The 17795-nt window shown below is 47.0% G+C and overlaps 1 protein-coding gene across 1 annotated transcript; it reads right to left on the bottom strand.

Moving 5' to 3' along the window:
* Window positions 1-776: 776 nt before the first annotated feature.
* LOC146198842 (uncharacterized) lies at window positions 777-17050 on the bottom strand. The gene is made up of 7 exons (XM_084591990.1): window positions 17022-17050; window positions 11335-11549; window positions 10623-10799; window positions 9917-10048; window positions 8715-8802; window positions 6673-6945; window positions 777-1532 (listed from the first exon to the last, which is right to left on the bottom strand). Exons 1-7 carry the CDS (start codon window positions 17048-17050, stop codon window positions 812-814), a joined length of 1635 nt encoding a protein of 544 aa, XP_084448116.1. The 3' UTR covers window positions 777-811.
* Window positions 17051-17795: the final 745 nt, after the last annotated feature.

Genomic DNA, 17795 nt, shown 5'->3' with positions numbered 1-17795 from the left:
GGTGAGAACTGTTGTAAAGCGCAAGCGATGGTATCCAGTCAGACTGCGTGACGTACTGAATGCGATCAATCCATAAGCTGCACCATCGCAAGGGCCGGTAATTATATGCATGTCGGAGCATGCGGACATGCAGTTACTCTAATTGCCCAGTGGCCATCTAAAAATGACATGCTATAAAATTCACAGCAATCATTTTTTTTTTTTATCATGCATGAAGGTGTTCAGTACGCGTATGCGCGGCCCAGCTTCACCAAACTGGCTGGCTCATGAGAACGCTGGCTCATTCGGCTGGCTCATGAGAACGAATCTATCCGCATGGTAGTCAAATTGCTAGGGTGTTTGCCGGGTAACGATCTATGCGGATAGGTAACCGTTCATTTGAAGAACGGGTTTTTGACATGATTCTGCTTTCTCTAGCAAATTAGCAACGCTTTGTTTTTGTCGCTAAATAAGGATGGCTTCATCGGGTCTCCACTCCCGTTCAGAACAGCGCCAATGGCTGTTCTATATATTGCAAACCCTATTTATTTTGTTAGCCACTTGGGAAAGAGGCCAGTGGTAGCGAGAGGACCTGTGTAAGAGTGATGTGAATTTAGCAAAAGCTGCAGTACATCATTAAGGTACCTTCTTTCATCACAATTGGCTTCCATTCGCCTTCTAAAACGAAAGGAATATGAAATTAAAACAAAATAGTTTCCTCCCCTCATCTTTCCTTAAACAAACAAACAAACAAAGATCTCCGCGCTCACAATCAGCCAGCCAGCGAACCGTGCCTTTTAAGAACACGGCAATTCACGCGCATATTTTCTTTCTATTTCTTGTAGTTTGCAAAGAACACTTTGCGCCGCGACGGCGGCGACTGGAGCGCGTCGCTGGACTCGCTGCGCGGCCGGGGTTCGCGCGCCGCGTAGCGCGAGCTGCTGCGACTGCGCAGCCTGGCGGGGGGCGCCTCGTCCTCCACATCGTCGTCCTCGTCGACCGGATAGCGCTGCGAGGACTTCTCCGAGCGGCCGACCCCCGGGAACGAGCGGAACGAGGACGCCTCGTCGCTGCACGTGGCCGCCAGCGGCGAGCGCTGCAGGTGATGCGAGGAGCGCCTGCCTCCGCCGTACGCCATGGCCCGCCGGATGGGGTCCGGCAGCGGCGCCGAGAGCAGCGACGCCTCGCAGTAGCGCGACGACGCTTGGGGCGCCGGGCTGGCGGGACGGCGAGCGGTCAGCGCCTGGTGGGGCTCGGTGGACGAGTCCGGGTAGGAGCTCGAAGCGCCCTTGCCGGCCATCAGGCGCTTGACCAGCTTGTTCTGGTAGAGGGGAGAGGCGAGCGTAGTGAACGCCTGCTGCGCCCACATCACCCGGTTGGGCTCCGCGGCGCCGCCCCCGCCTGTGCCGCCACTCAGGGTGCACTGGTTGTTCCTGAAAAGAATGCAATAGTGTAGCTCGCACAAGGGTAAGCAACGCTCGCTAGTTTCGGTTTTAACTGCTGCAACGCACCTGGCGACTGAAAGAAGCTGATGTTTATAAATGAACGACTCCCTGTGCACACATGCGATGCGGTAACATACGGTGGTGGCAGAGTTATCTGGCATCGGGCAGTACTCATTTTTCGTCGGTACTGGTCCAAACGAAGTTATTTTACAACACTTTTATAGGCTTTCCTCCGGTCGCTATGAAAGGAATTGGTGCTAGCGTTTTAAATGGTATAGTTTTCTACGCTTGGATCGCATACTGAAGGGTCAAATGAGAAACGATATGGGAAGTCTACCCAATATGCTACCCGCAGAATTGGTACTTATGGTTCTGTTATTATGCGGCATGATATAGGGGCCTGATGCTGACTGAGCATATAGGACGTGAATTGTGCGCAGATACCCAAAGACGGCATTACGGATGTTTGTTTATTACATGCCCTCGTCCTATTCGCGCAGTAACAAGCTTTATCGTCATGACCAAACTAGTCGCAAGTATGTTCTGCTTAAAGATTTAGTGTTCTAGTCTACACAAGGGCTCGGCGAGAGACTATATTGTCCCGTAGTGGTGACAAGCCCAGTAGCCACAAATCAAGACACTGGCGATTCACTTGACGGACACTTTTTATTGGGCTGACTTGCGCCTGCAAAAAGGCTAAGCGAATCGGCGGCGGCGATAACAGCAAACGCGCCCGTCGGTCTTCGAATTAAGAATGCCCGTTTCGCGTGTTTCTTCTGAAGCGTTCACTTAATTCCTAAGGAGAAGGTTATATCGAACTGGCAAAAAGGGCGTGAGAATATTCAGTGCGTTAAAAATGGCCAGGAAAAGCTAAAGCTCACAAAACACTAAAATAAAGATAAATAAATGAACAAATGATTATGAGATGTGATGCTACTAATATTCGGCTTCTCACTGAGTTCTTGAATTGTATGTTTTTCGTGCGCTTTTGGAGGTTGGGGTCGAGATGGCTAGAATAAGGGCGCCAGATTTCCAGATGCAAGGCACCATAGATACTTGCTGGAAGAGTACCACAATCTTAACGCAGCAAAAGTACAATAATATAGGCGATTGATGAGAAGCAAGCGGAAAGATTTCGTAAGCAGTACCCCCCTCCATCTTCCTTTCCGATTTACCATATCCGGCTGCCCACCCCCCTCTCTGCACTTTCTGTGACCCCCTGCTATTCCCACAGGCTTCCGAGCTGGTAGCGGGGGGTCAAGTCCACCAGCCGACGACAGCCGATTCCCGTAGGACTGTGCTGCAAACGCCGTAAGGCGAAGCAGAAACCTTTTCATACATTCGCATTGCGCCCACCGGATGTCAGGGCGTTTCACACAAACACACATATCACGGTCGAAACTTAGACACGTAGACGCGGTTGCACGGCTGGCGCCTCGACTGCTGGTAATTACCCCACTGCAAGGGCTTAACAAAAAAAATTAGAATGCAGAGCGTGAGAATATAGCGCGTTTTATAGCAACGCAGCACTGAATCCGGTGCAGAGACGCTACAGCAATGTGGATTTAACCGGTCAAAATTAGGAGAACGAAGCACCGACTGAACGTTTTTTCAAGGCAGTTCAAAGGGAATTAAAAATTACAAAGTACGAAACTTTATTCTAGAACGCCTTTAAACTTGGTTCAAAAAAAGAAAAGCACATTTTCAGCCAATGAGCATACATACTGATATGCGCCGGTATTCCTTTTTTTTTTTTTTTCCCCGAAGGTCCTCGCTATATGGAAAAAGCTGCCAAGTGATGAGGACGCTAAAGACGTACAAAACTTTCAATGAGGTGTTGTCGTGACGCTGGGGCTATCTCGACCCGGCCTTCACTTGGTAGCGTGCGGAGACTTCGGGTTGAGGAAGGATTGAAACTTCGAAATGAGTAAAACGAAAACAAGCGGGTTTAATTTCACTTTGAGAAAATTTATTTAGATGGCAAAAAGGTAGGAACAGCAAAACGGCAAGGGTTAAGAGTTCATTGCGAGAAGCGTTTGGATAAGCCATTCACCCAGGGCTCAGAGTGTCATTTCGTGCTCTGCACTGCCCTTAAATCCCCTTTGTCCAGCCCCTCTCTGAAGATGGTGACCAAAAAATTCCAGGGCACATCCCTCAGATATCGGCACTCAATCGAACACATCACCGCACCGATAGTCTGGTGCACTGACTGGTCCTGACTGGTATTGTTTCATCGGGCGTGGTCACTTGTCGTGCAGAGCGTGGGAACGGCGATGAGGTAACAAACTCCGCTTCTGTAAAGATCCGCTATGACGGTGCAGGTGTTTCCCTCTTAGAAGCACACGTATACGAGCGGCGCCACGGAGACGGCTTCGAGCCCAGTCGGGTTTCCAACTGTTTTCGCGGTCACTGGTGACGGCCTCTAATTGCCGTAATCCCCCCTGCTCTGTTCTTCCGAACGTCTTCGGACAGGTCACTCCGATCGTCCCTCGCTGAAGATGGGCGCCCCTCGACGGGAATGGTCAACAGTCGAACGAAACATGGGAGAACATTTTGGGCCATTTCTCACGGGACGGCGTTTCTTTATTTTAGTTTTCTTAATTTCACATCGTCAGACGAAACGTCGCCGACTTGGTAGTTGTACGGTCATAACAGAATCCATATGTTTTTGAGAACTGGTGTGCAAAGATCTGCGTATTTTTTTATTACTGTAATTTGTTTGCAGTATTTGTAAAATGTTTTTTTTTTTCTACTTTGACCTTCGCTGTAAGACCCCCGATAGGAGGTTAACAGCATAATCAAATAATCAATAATAATAATTTTTATGTAGGGATTTCGGTTACTGCAACGTTCACGCCCTACAGCAAAGCTCCATAAAAGAAGATTTCATTCAAACAGGAGCCATAGGTGCACTCGCCTTCGGGTGGAGGCTTCCCGCTCAAACGAACCGCGGGCTTTTCTCGAAAACAAGAACCGCAATGTCAACAGAGTGAAAATAATGCACCTGTCACTCACCCCTTTATTCCTCTTGGGACAGAGTAGATTGAGATCCTAAGTGGGATCTCTCCCGCACCACTAATGTATCGCGGGTGAGGAAAATTCCAATCGAAATTTAAATAAAACGGTCTAGGACCAAAATTGTTTTTATATATATAAAAAAATATAGTAGAGGGGGGGAGGGTAGAGTAGAGGTTTGAAAAGAGGAAGAGAAAGATAGGGAGAGAAGTATACCATCATCGCGTCCCCCAGCCAAGGGAGCAGGCCAGCGCAATCAACGGCGTTTATTCTTAATGCATGTTTAGATTATGCAAAATATTCACTGTTGTAATATAATGAACGTTGCACACAATAAACATTAGCAATTATACAAACACTATATATCCTACGTTATTTTTTAGATACACCAATAATTATATAAACACAGATTTATGCTGAACATAACATAAAATTGCATATAATACTGATGTTGTACACATATTAACATTTACTCCAGGAATATACCTTGTACATTATACATTTAGATACACCATAATAGTTATATAAACACAAATTTCTACTTAACATATGGATAAACATAAACTTCATAATCATCGTGTCTCTGCTCTTCCGCTAAAAACACACTTCAATACTTGACGCACCCTTGTACTTGCTATCTTCAGTTGATTCCACGCTTCTGGCTTCAACATAGTAGAATAGCCTTCCTTCTGGTCAGTTGTTTCACATCATGCACATTTCGAATATCCAAAGCCGTCTCACACAACACTGCACCGTACTGAAGACACGTTTCAAATATCCAGCACCGCACCTCACAAGACTGCACTGCACAAAATACTTTTCTTCTTGAACACACCAACACTGCACTTCACTGCTGTCTTCTCTTCAACACTGTTGATCTTGCAAATCTTTTTCCTTCCTCGCTCTGCTCTTGACATCCAGTGACGTCATTAACTCTTATGTTGTTGACTGCTATGTAAATGCAATTGGTATTATGAATCTTGCCTTTGTACTTCACAATTTTCTTATTTGACATTCCTTGCTGTGTTTTGTTTGTGTTGTTGTGTCCCAGTTTGGTGTGCGGCTAAAGGGGCGGGCATTTGTGCCCACCTCGGTTGGCGTGAGCTGCCCCTCAGCTCCCACACCTGTTTTACCCAAAATGTATCCTATATGATCTAATTATTTTCATACGATTTTTCTTATATTATTTGTACCATTCTTTCTAGAATTTTGTATGTTTCCAGGTTTTTAATTATTTCTGGTTTACGTAGTTGTAAATTAGGGCCTAATATTTTTATTAACTGTTCTCTTTCTTTCTTCGTATCCCGACATCTTTCAATATAATGATCGAAATTACATATATTTTCTCCACATGAACATTTACGTGAGGCTGAAATGTTGAATCTGTGCAGATAAAAAGGAAATCTTCCATGAGATGATATTGCCTGTGAAGTGTAATGATTTGTGGGAAAATGATACGGTAAGTTCTTTACACTTCTGATCCATTCAAATGCACTGCTTCCTTTACCTTCTTTGTTCCAAATCTCATTCCATTCTTCATGTATTCTCTTTTGCAACTGTTTCTTAACAAATATTTTTGAAATTAGGCTTCGAGCCCAGTCGGGTTTCCAACTGTTTTCGCGGTCACTGGTGACGGCCTCTAATGGCCGTAATCCCCCCTGCTCTGTTCTTCCGAACGTCTTCGGACAGGTCACTCCGATCGTCCCTCGCTGAAGATGGGCGCCCCTCGACGGGAATGGTCAACAGTCGAACGAAACATGGGAGAACATTTTGGGCCATTTCTCACGGGACGGCGTTTCTTTATTTTAGTTTTCTTAATTTCACATCGTCAGACGAAACGTCGCCGACTTGGTAGTTGTACGGTCACAACAGAATCCATATGTTTTTGAGAACTGGTGTGCAAAGATCTGCGTATTTTTTTATTACTGTAATTTGTTTGCAGTATTTGTAAAATGTTTTTTTTTTTTTTACTTTGACCTTCGCTGTAAGACCCCCGATAGGAGGTTAACAGCATAATCAAATAATCAATAATAATAATTTTTATGTAGGGATTTCGGTTACTGCAATGTTCACGCCCTACAGCAAAGCTCCATAAAACAAGATTTCATTCAAACAGGAGCCATAGGTGCACTCGCCTTCGGGTGGAGGCTTCCCGCTCAAACGAACCGCGGGCTTTTCTCGAAAACAAGAACCGCAATGTCAACAGAGTAAAAATAATGCACCTGTCACTCACCCCTTTATTCCTCTTGGGAGCCGGACCCACTCCTTCATGGCAGGGAAGCGTCCAGGCATGTCGCTCGCCTGGTAGCCGCCACCACCAGCAGGAGCCGCGGCACCGCCGTCACCACCGTATTGACCGTATTGGCGCGGGCCGACCGCTGCCTGCCCCGTCTCCGGTTGCACCCGGGATGGCTGTACGCGGCAGGCGGCCGCTCCCGCCCCGGTGCCTGGCGTGTTGTCCGTGTCATTATCGTCGCTTTCGCCAGAACCCGTGCCGGTCTTCTTGCTGTAGCCCCACGCCAAGTTAGAATATAACCCCACACCACTGTCAATTGCCACCGTGCTCGACTTAGCACAAATTCTTCGAAAAGAGTCGTCTTGCTGTTGTCACAGAATAAAAAACTTCGGTTGCAGTCAATTACGAAGGCATATGCTCAACTTAGTCTGAACCAGTCCCATAGTTAGTCATCATAGGGCGTATGATATAAAAGGCTTAACGTCCCAAAAAGACATGGGCCATGAGGAAAGCTACAGCGGGAAGCTCAGGATTAATATTTACCTTTTGGGGTTTATACTGTGCACTGATATCGCACAGTAGCGGAGTGCCTTGTGTTAAGCGTTCTTTGAAATGTGACCGCTACGGTCGGAATCGAATCCACGCCTTCAAGCTCAGCAGTCGAGTGCCCAAGACACTGAGCCAGCACGGTGTGGTTTCAGTCAAAGCGAGTGAAATGACTTGATATAGGGTACAGGTAGAACGAGAGGAAGAAGATAGCTTGCACGGTATGATGGAGCATTGAACAAGGGGGAAGTTCCTCAGTTCGCAGGTCGAGCCAACGTTTAGACTAGTGGACTTGTCTTCGTCTGGGCAAAGCGATCATCACTGATACAGGGTACATGTATAGAGCATAAATTGTATTCCCAGTATTTCTGGCACGGCATATTGCCGAAAGCAATAAATATTGAAGTCGACACAATGAGGCTCCACATGCGTTTAATCGCAATCTTGACAGGGTTCGGACAATCGGCAACAGCTGGTTGACCATTTCGGCAGCCGGGACTACAGGAGTACTCCAAGAATCTCACTGCTTTTCGCACCACAAATTATTTCTGCTACTAATGCCAGTAGGGGGGACGTGGTTCCTCAATTTATGCCGATAATCCTTCATTCACGTGGATCAGCGGAAATCCTGTGGACCGACGACGGAAGGGCATAACCCAGAACGATGACAAAAATGGGTCACCAGAGTCAGATTATCAAAAATAAGGCGTTTCACTCTTAAGGACAAAATTTTAAGCTATATTTTCTACGCATATTTTTTATTTAGTTCTCTTCGGAAATGACGCTTCTCTGCTTCTAAGATACAGACGCGAAGAATAAGTCAATAGTTTCTTAACGTCATAAAGTCGTCAGAAAATTATTCGCGGTTTAGCGCCTACCATAACTTTCCATAATCTTTATATCAGCCGAAACGCATTCCTTGCCTCAGAAATATTTTGAAAGCTTTTGTGAACAGGGTGATACAACGCTTCCTCACATTGAAGGCTTTGTGAAAAGAATTCAAAGGAATTAGTGGGTTACAGAAAATCTGTGCGGGAATGAATTCAAGGTATCTGGCTTGAAATTTCTCTACAGTGAAAGCCATACAAAAGCAACTTTTCCATAAAAAATATGCTGCGCTATCATGCCGCTGAAGGGCGCTATAGTTGAATTATGTTATAGTGAAGCAATACAGTATAAAGGAGGCTATAGCAATATACACGTTGCTTTGGTTGGTTTGATTTGGTTTGGTTTGATTTGGTTTGTGGGGTTTAATGTCCCAAAGCGACTCGGGACATGAGAGACGCCGTAGTGGAGAACTCCAGAAATTTCGACCACCTGGGGTTCTTTAACGTGCACTAACATCGCACAGCACACGGGCGCCTTGCTTTTCGCCTCCATCGAAAAGCGGCCGTTGCATGTGAAAACCTAAATGCTCCGCCGCATGTGGAAACCTAAACGCTCTTCCGCAGTGGCCCTAAATAAATGTACCAGTGCTCTCAACTCACCGCTTCTAAATCAGGTAGAGAGCCACGCCGACCCCCGTGGCAGCGAAAACAGAAACAGGGATCAGCCAGGCGAGCCAGTCCTGCACTGAGGTTCCTGCGTTGAGCAAGGGAATGCGTAATGATCACTTAATATGAGTTGCAATAAACCTGTCTGTTCATACGAAATGGTTGAAGTGAGGATTAATATTTATGGCGGTGGACTGACATAATAGGCTGTTTGCGACTGTATGCTAACGAATACAGTAGTAAATAAGTCTTGAACACAAAGACACAAGTAGAACATGTTAACATGTTAAACGAGCAGCAAAGTAAATGGATGCGAGCAAAATTGCGCAAGGGGGAGCCAGCAGCCATTTAGGCTCGCGCATCAAGGCAGAGCTTAAGTGCCTCCAAAATGTTTGTTTTGATGACTGCTGGCATTTTTTGTAACTTAGTCTCTCACGTGTTTATTTCTACGTCTATAGCAACAGCAGGTGCTCGCGCTTCGTACATTAGAACAAATTGCAAAGCTGGTCACTATCGTAGTTTTCTATGAAAAGGCGGGTAAACCTGGCGGTTCATATTACAACCGAGAAATTGAAGAAAATCGCATTACATTGCGTATTGAGAATGCGGTGGTACAAAAGTACGCAGTGCGCTCGGGCTGCATCTCTTTCTCTGTCATTTGTACTCGCCGCATACGCTGAGACTGGAGTCGCCGATACTCCACGTTCACTGACGTACTTCCACGGTCGCCCTACGTGCTTACGACCACACGCAACAAAGTGCAGCTGCCAACTGCAAGCGCATATGCTAATACGGAGATCCCACGTGGTCGCCTCACGTCACACACACTGTTGGCCATTCAGCGCTCGGTGATTTCACATAATCTCGTGAAGACAAACACCACGTCAACCTATCGGCGAATTTTATGACATGGGATGCGCGACGCCGTTGGACGCCACATTTTTTGATCCGGTGAGACTTCTAAAATCGTCAGATTGAGATCATGTAAGCTTCAAGTGCAGCTTACGTCTGGCACAACTGCTAAAGAAAACGATGCAATTGGGAAGGTATAAAGGTTGGTCCCATTTTGGTGTCTAGTAAGTAAACTAAATAGAACTGTGGGAAAGAAAAGGAGTAAGAATAAAAGAATGTAGTACTATGCCTTTGTTATTTGCGATATTGTAGCGGTGAAGTACATAGCGACGAGGCCGCGCTTTGCTCACCGCTGACACAGTCGGCGTGGTCCTTGAGGACGTGCGGCGGCGGGCACGAACACAGCCGGTTGACGCACGTAAGGTATGGGTTGGTGGCCGTGCACTCCTCGGTGCTTCGGCACTCGTCGAATAAGTCCTTGGCTGCGACAGCAGATAATAGTTAGTGCTGAATACTCGCACTGCACTAGGGTGAACAAGACGCACAGTTTGCTACCTGTGACGCATAGATCGCAAATTTGGTTCCTGATATCGCAGCCAGAGTATCGATGTAGAGGGTAGGAAGAAAGACAGGCCTACTAAGAGAGCTATGAGGATGGGGAAAGCCCATAATAATGTAGCGCTAAACGTCGTTGTACCTCTCATCGCTCTGTCATTAATATCTGCTAGATGCGAATGGTTGGTAATCAAATTAATAAGGAGAAAGGGAGGACGGGAGAACGGGGAGGACTTATGCGCATGTAACCAAGTATATATTAGTATGGTGATACCTACATTTATTGCTTAATACGAACAGCACTGATATTTGCAGCTTTTTTATCCCACGTGCCTGCACTGACACTGTCGCGTCGAAGGAGACCGTTTACACGGCTCACATAAAGAGCTACTACAGTGAATGGTTTTGCCGCCGTATAAGTGAAACGTAGTTAAATCTAAGGGTCGCGATCAATGCGGTACCCAATGAAGATGGAGTGCTTGGAGTTTTCATTTGTCCTACCGGTGACGCATCGCACGACGCCGTTGACGGTGGCTTCGACAGGCCGGTAGAAGGGGCACTGGCAGCGGCCGAACGGCTCCCGCGCGTGCTTGATGCAGATCTGGCTCGGCGAGCGCCTACAGTCGCGGTCGTCTTCGCACTTTTCGTGCCGCTCCGGTCGCACCTGAGGCCGAGGTCCTGGCGCCGTGAAATAGAGATTCGTTGCCGGAAGATATTTAAGGGAAGCCATATAAACAATGTGTGGCTCTACAAGAATGTAATTCCCAAATGTTCGCAGCTCAATAAAAATCTCCGATCGTTCAATTTGATACAACAAACAGAGCAAACAAAATCGAGGATGCCCAGAAGGCGCGAAGTTCTTCAGCACTGTACGTGCTGCTCCTATCAGTTTTCAAGTCCATCTCTACAAGATATGCCTGGTTAAATAAACTCGATTTCTGATAAGGGTAACAGGGGCGCAATTCTTATGCAGATGTCCTATGGCCATGCGCATGCAATGAACCTTCTCTGAGCAATGGGCTGAAAGCGACAGTAAACAAGAGGAGCTAAGAGGCGATATGCGTGCAGCGACTGCATCTCCAGATTGATACGGCACTTTACGAAGCTGTGTACTGCAGATTTCTAGAGTCTTAAAAAAAGTTGTCACATGATAAGATGGGTTGCTTAGTCCTCACTTTCAATGAAAGTGTATGGAGCTGAGGTTTTTTTTCACCTCGGCTAATAGGGGGCCTCCTCCTTGGTATTCTGTTGAAGTAGCCTCCAGTCTCGTCGTCTTCTGGCGCCATCTTAGGACTGTCGAAATCGTCGTAGGCCCGAAAAGCATTCAACTCCTTCCCGGCATCGCTGAAAGGAGCCTCCTCACGGTCGCCTCGCACACGGGCGCCTCGCTCACGGTCGCCCCGCTCACGGTCGCCATCTTCATGTTCACTGTGGAAAAAATAATCAATTCATTTCATCAGGAGTCTCGCGCAAACAGTACATACGCTTACGTTATCATAAGAACCACGAGTTGATGACCAATGACAGATATTCATATGAGAGGATCTACATGCATCAAGGGAAGGTAGCAGTCCACGACGGACGTCAAAAAAGGCATGAATTAGATCCAATTTAAACAGCAAAAATTGTATTGGAAAGCATCTTTCTGTTACTTCAAGCTAAATATCTTTGCAATTAGCTGTGACAGTGCAATAGAATAAGAACCTCACTGGAATCGACATGCAATGGAGCATGCATTGCCCCACAAACAACACATGACTGTACGCACAATGCAGCCCCACATTTCTTTTAATGCCACTTAATGCAATTGGAATTCGTCTTCCATTCGCAGAATCATTTTGGTCTTCCTCTCCTCTCTTGTTGAAGAGGATAGGTTTTTTTTTCTCTCTCTCTCTCTCTTCGCGCTCTGCCAACCGCAGCAAGTCGCAGGGCGCAGCTGGCTCTTCCGCGTAAAAACACTAGCATCTAATAGGGTTTTTCATGCGACATCCAGTCACAAGTGAGAACATGACAAGATCATCACAACCGTAGCAGTCTGCGTCAACAATAAACGCAGTAGGACGTGGAAGGTCACGCTCAGGGCACAGCTGGCTCTTCCGCGTAAAAATACTAGCATCTAACAGGGTTCTTCATGCGACATCCAGTCACAAGTGAGAACATGACAAGATCGTCACAACCGTAGCAGTCTGCGTCAACACTAAACGCAGTAGGACGTGCAAGGTCAGCAAATGAAGCTGAGCGTGCGGAGGTGTGAAGTCAGGATGTGCCCCTCGTCCCTTGACTAACTTATGCGCAGTTTTATTTGTTGGTAGTACACTGCGACGGTTCGCCAACTTCTGATCTCTCCCTCTTCTCTCTTGAAAAAAATGAGTGGTTTCTCAATTTGCCATCCATAGCAATAGGCTTTCCTCCGTCTCTCCTAATCGATTTCCTACTAAATACCCTCTCAGACAACACAGAAATCTCGTCCCAAAAACAAGGACAAATTACGGTAAACAGAAGCTTAATTACCAGATTCCAACTATTCTCAAAACCCCTTCCCTATGTTCAATGTTCCATCTCTCTAAACGCAGATTTAAAAGAGACATAAAAAAGCAGTTGATACTCTCCGAAGTGGAATAATTGTTTAGTCTGGTTTTGTATTTGGCAAATGCAAACTTTTGTCATGTTATATTACTGTACAAATTTTTTTCCCGTGTTTTGTGTGCCATATGCTGTTGTTTCTTTTTGAGTGTATAGTGTACACTGTTTCTTTTTTTAGGTTTTACTCCAGTACGTTTATTTACCATGTTTGCTGTAATGTTCTGTTATCGTTTGTTGTCAGTGTTGCGCGCCGCTGTGAACTGTATGGGGAACTGTGACCCCGTCAGGCCTAACCGCCTTTTGTCGCAGTTCCTTCTTTCATTTTTTGAAAGAGAAATAAAGAATATCTTATCTTATCTTATCTTATCTAACCCAGACAGGTGGAAGATGGCTCTCCCATGTACTAACGTGACTGACAGGTGCTCTCGGGCCAAATAGCTCGCGGCACAACTCCTCCATGCTTAAACCTGCCGTCTTCCCTTCACTCCGCATCATATCTTATAGTAAATCAAGCATCCTTTAGATTTTGTGCGAAGTAATCCAACCATAATACGTCGAGAAGGAAATCAGTCACTGACACCGCCTTCCACTTGTGCGGCAGCTTGCTCAAAACGAATGAGGCCAAGTTGGTTTGTGCGTTATTATCCGTTAAGCGCACCAAAGTAATTAGTTTGGAGGCCGTGTCAAAGAGGAGGTAGCTGGCTAACACTCAACATTTGAAAAGGAAGTTAATACAGGTTCAGTTGCAAGAGGCGTCCGTGTGCTGTGCGATGTTCGCGCACGTTAAAGATCCCCAGGTGGTCGAAATTGCTCCGTTATCCTCCATTACAGCTCCTCTCCTTCCAGTTTCACTCCCACCTTCCTCCCTTTTCTTACGGCGCGGTCCATGTGTGCACAGAAACAAGTGTGACAGATACAGCGCCTTTCCATTTCTGTGAACCAATTATTATTATTATGCAAGATTCTGGCTTACGACAACGACACAAACATTTCCTTGCACGGTAGACGTATGCTGCGCAAACTCTTTTTTTGATGATGTGATGCATTATTGAGTGCTAATTACAACTTCCTAATCTAATTCGATGCAAAGCCAGCGGCTGTAACCAAATATCGATTTATTTTCTTACTTTATGACGTCCGCGCTGTTCGTACGTCCCCGTGGCTATATCGACGTCCGCTCTAGTTTGACATAAAACCCCGGAGGCCTCCAGTAGGGTGACTAGAATTTCTAGCCACCTTACCTCCAGTACAGCACTTAAGGCGAAAGCCTTTAATGCCTCATGGTTGTCAGCAGAAGCTGTCGAAAGGTGTCACGCCTTCGATAGAGATAGTTAAAAATAAATCTTGGCTGGACCAGGAATCGAACTTGGATCCCCAGCCCAGCATTTCACCAACTGCGCCACGCCCCGGATTGTGAAGCGTTTATTATAATACCCCTTGTCTATCGTGAGGACAGCGGGATTCTGCGAGTGATAGATACTGCGCTTTAATTTCCTGTAAACGAAGTATAGAACGCCGGTGGACTTTGATGCGTACAATGGGATGCTGGTGGTGCTCGCCTTTCATCTGGCGCTTCCTCGAACGTCGGACCCCACGGCAAACAGAAGCAGACCCAGAGGTGTAGGAGGCGTTCGTATAGCAGGCATCAGCGGCATTTCAGAATGATTTACAGGATAAAAATGGCGCAGTATCTGTCACAATTCTCCGCGAACACAAGTACCACGCCGTAAAGGAAGGGAGGAAGGTGGCAGTAAAAGAAGAGAGGGAGATAGAGGTGTTGTAGTGTAGGGCTACCCGCGCTATAATGGCTTTCGCCTCATCGCACTTTAGTGGTCCAGAAGCGTGGTGCAGAAAGCTGCTGCGGAACCTCCCTAGTGGTTTTCAAAGAGCCTTTGTTGTGTAGGCGTGATTGTTAACGTGATGAAAGCAGTCCTATGCAGGCTCATCACGACGGTGCCGTATGTAAATAGCGTTTTGTACACTTTTTGTTGATTTCGTTTTGGTGAAATGCGTGTCAAAGACAGCTTTGTTGTTGAATGTAGGGAGAAAGAAAAGAAAATGCACGGGTCTGCTACTGGCACTCTAGCTGAGCCACCTCCTCTGCCTCGTGCGGATAGAAGAGAAGAAAAAGAAGAAAGAAAACAAGAAGAGGGAGAGGAAGAAGCGCGTCGCAACAACCGTCGTCCACCGCAATGAAGGCCTACAACAGATAAAAATTTGATGGCAGGGGCGTTGGTCTACCAGTTCCAGCCCCGTAGGGCTGGGAACAGCCACCCTTCACCACCTCATCCCCTTCTCGTCAAAGATAGGCAAAACTTCTAGAGGGCACTTTGGACCATTAAAGCGATGAGGCGAAAGCCATTATAGCGTGGTGGATCGTAGCCCTTCGCTACGGCATATTTATCTCCCTCTTTTCTTTCACTCCCCCCTTCGGCCTTTTCTTTACGGCGTGGTACATGTGTCCACGGAAGATTGTGACAGATACCGCGCCTTTTCTAGCCTGTAAATCAGTTTCAAACGCCGCTGATGCCTGCTGTACTAGCGCGTCCTAGATATCTGCGGCTGCTTCTGTTTGGTTTGTGATGCGGCGTTCGAGGAGGCGGCAAATGAAAGGCGCCGCACGGACGCCTGGATCGAAGCACGGCGGGGTCAGCTTCGTCAATGCATAAATCGCCTGCTGACGTCAAGACCTGTCATGACGGGTCCAAAAAGGAGTCTCATTTCGGTGGAAATGAAAAGTATTTATGATGATGTATGTACATCGCGCGCCCCTTGTCGAACACAACCAGCCTTTCATTGAAAGCATCAAATTTCACCGGCGTTGCATAATTCGTTTACAGGAAAGAGAAGGTGCAGTATCTATCACTCGCGCATTCCCGCTATCATCCTCACGGTAGACAATATGAAGAGAGTTTCACGATCCAGGGCATGGGACAGTAGGTAAAGCGCTGGGGTGGGTATCCAAGGGATGGAGGTTCGATTCCCGGTGGAGGCAAAGTTTATTAATTTATTTTCAACTCTCGCTCTCGAAAGCGTGACACTCTGCCGACAGCCCCTGCTGACAACAATGAGGCATTAAAGGATTTCGCCTTAATAAGGGAAAAAAAGGTGAGCTAGGCTAGCCCGAGTATTTAGCGCGTTCGGCTGGGGATCCGAGGGATAGTGGTTCGATAACCGGTAGAGACGGATTTTTTTCGTAACTTTCTGTTCGTGCGAACATTTCCTGCTATTTTCATCCAACATTTTCGCAGATCCTGGCCCAAAAAGGCTTTTGCCTTAAAAATGGAAATGGCTGCGTTTCGATGGAGGCGAAACGAAGTGGCGTCCGTGTGCTGTGCGATGTCAGCGCACGTTAAAGATCCCCAGATGGTCGAACTTACTCCGTAGCCCTCCACTACGGCTCCTCTTTCTCTCTTTCCACTTTGACTCCCACCTTCCTCCCTTCCCTTACGGAGCGGTTGAGGTGTCCACAGAAAGCAAGTGAGACAGTTGCCGCGCCTTTCCCTTCCTGTGAACTATTATTATTATATAATTATAATCATGCATAAACTTCGGACGGACGTCTGCTACCGTGAATAACTCATCTATTTCATCTCGAATGCACTTTTGTTTTCTTTGAGGATGATTTACCGCAATGTTATTTGCCCTAGCTTATCAGTAGCTCTCTACAAGCCATTCTTAAGTGGCGCCCGTCCGCTGGTTCGCCAGAAGCAAGCGGGCGCCACTTTTTTCCATTGGTAACAGATCCAAAACCCCTTCCAACCAACACCAAAGGGCCAGGAAGAGATCACTGACAACGCCACATAATTGATACACAAAACCAGCACATCGGTCTCCGCATTTATACCGACGCCGCCCTATATCATGACGATGACACCGGCATCACGTTTGCAACCGTGCACCGCTTACTACCAAGAGGGTTCACAGCTGCACGCTACTAGCCACAGTGGTCGCAGGTACTGGTCCGCAACTGAACTCGAATTAACAGCCATCGACGAGGCCCTTCAACACTGCACCAAAGGAACAGATCGTTTCATCCACATCTACACCGACAGTCAAGAGGCTATAAAAACCCTGCAAGCCCGTTCTTACAACACCTCGGTACAACACAGCATCAAAGAGCGCTGCCGATACCTGCGAGAGACCTCACAAGTCTCGGTACGAATTCATTGGACACCTGGACATCACGCGCAAGGAACTGGGAACAGAATGACCCACGAGGCCGCTGGCGCGCAGCTGGAGGAAGACCGCCGGCATAGCCTTGATGTGGGCCCGTCCAACTCGGACCACCCCGTTCTCCCGTCTCCTTCATCATACCTGACTCTGTCATCCCGCGGCTTAAACATGAGCGGAGGGGTTTGTTGCGGGACCTTGTCCCCTGTATTAATCCGCCGATCCCTTCCGGCCTCTCTCGTCCACCCCAAGTTCTAACTCACAAGGCGCGAGCCGGTGCAGCGTACACACCGGACATCCTGAGTCAATGGCGCCGAACCAAGATCAGCTGCCCCAACTGCCCTGCTGACTCCGTTGACCTGCAGCACTTCGTCTGGACCTGTCCTGGCACGGCTGGTCTCCGCGCACGCTACACATCTGCTCACCACATTCAGAGTTACGAAGACTGGACGGCCCCCAATACCAACGCCAAGCGCAAGCTTAGTGCCCTGCTAGACTTCATGTCGGAGTCTGGCGCCCTCAACCTCACCTAACCCACCCCCTTCCCATCTAGGCCTCAGGTCATCCTCATGAATAAAGGTTTATGAATGAATGAATGAATTTCCGTACTAAGAATAGGAGAGTACGGCCTGGAAAAATGTTTTTTACTATTGCTTTCTTGTTATAATTTACAGCGCTTATTTGTTTGTTTTTATGCATTATTTCTATTCTTGTTTTATTAGTTTTCGTTCCCGGGCTTCCCAAGATATGAAAATTTCTCGAGGCTGCCTATAGTTCGTGTATTTTCTTTTTTTTTTTTTTGTTACATTCTTGCAATCTTCAACAGTCTAATAGGAGCTCTTCGCTTGGCTTTATTGTGAAGTTACCATCCCGGAAACCCGTTAGACTGCCTAAGGACGCACGCCTGGGTGTAGCTGT

Source organism: Amblyomma maculatum, chromosome 2, assembly GCF_055883805.1.
Source record: "Amblyomma maculatum isolate TAMU_Amacu chromosome 2, ASM5588380v1, whole genome shotgun sequence".
In the NCBI taxonomy this organism is placed as follows: Eukaryota; Metazoa; Arthropoda; class Arachnida; order Ixodida; family Ixodidae; genus Amblyomma; species Amblyomma maculatum.
Note: the sequence above shows the minus strand (reverse complement) of the source record. Positions and strands in the feature narration are given on the sequence as shown.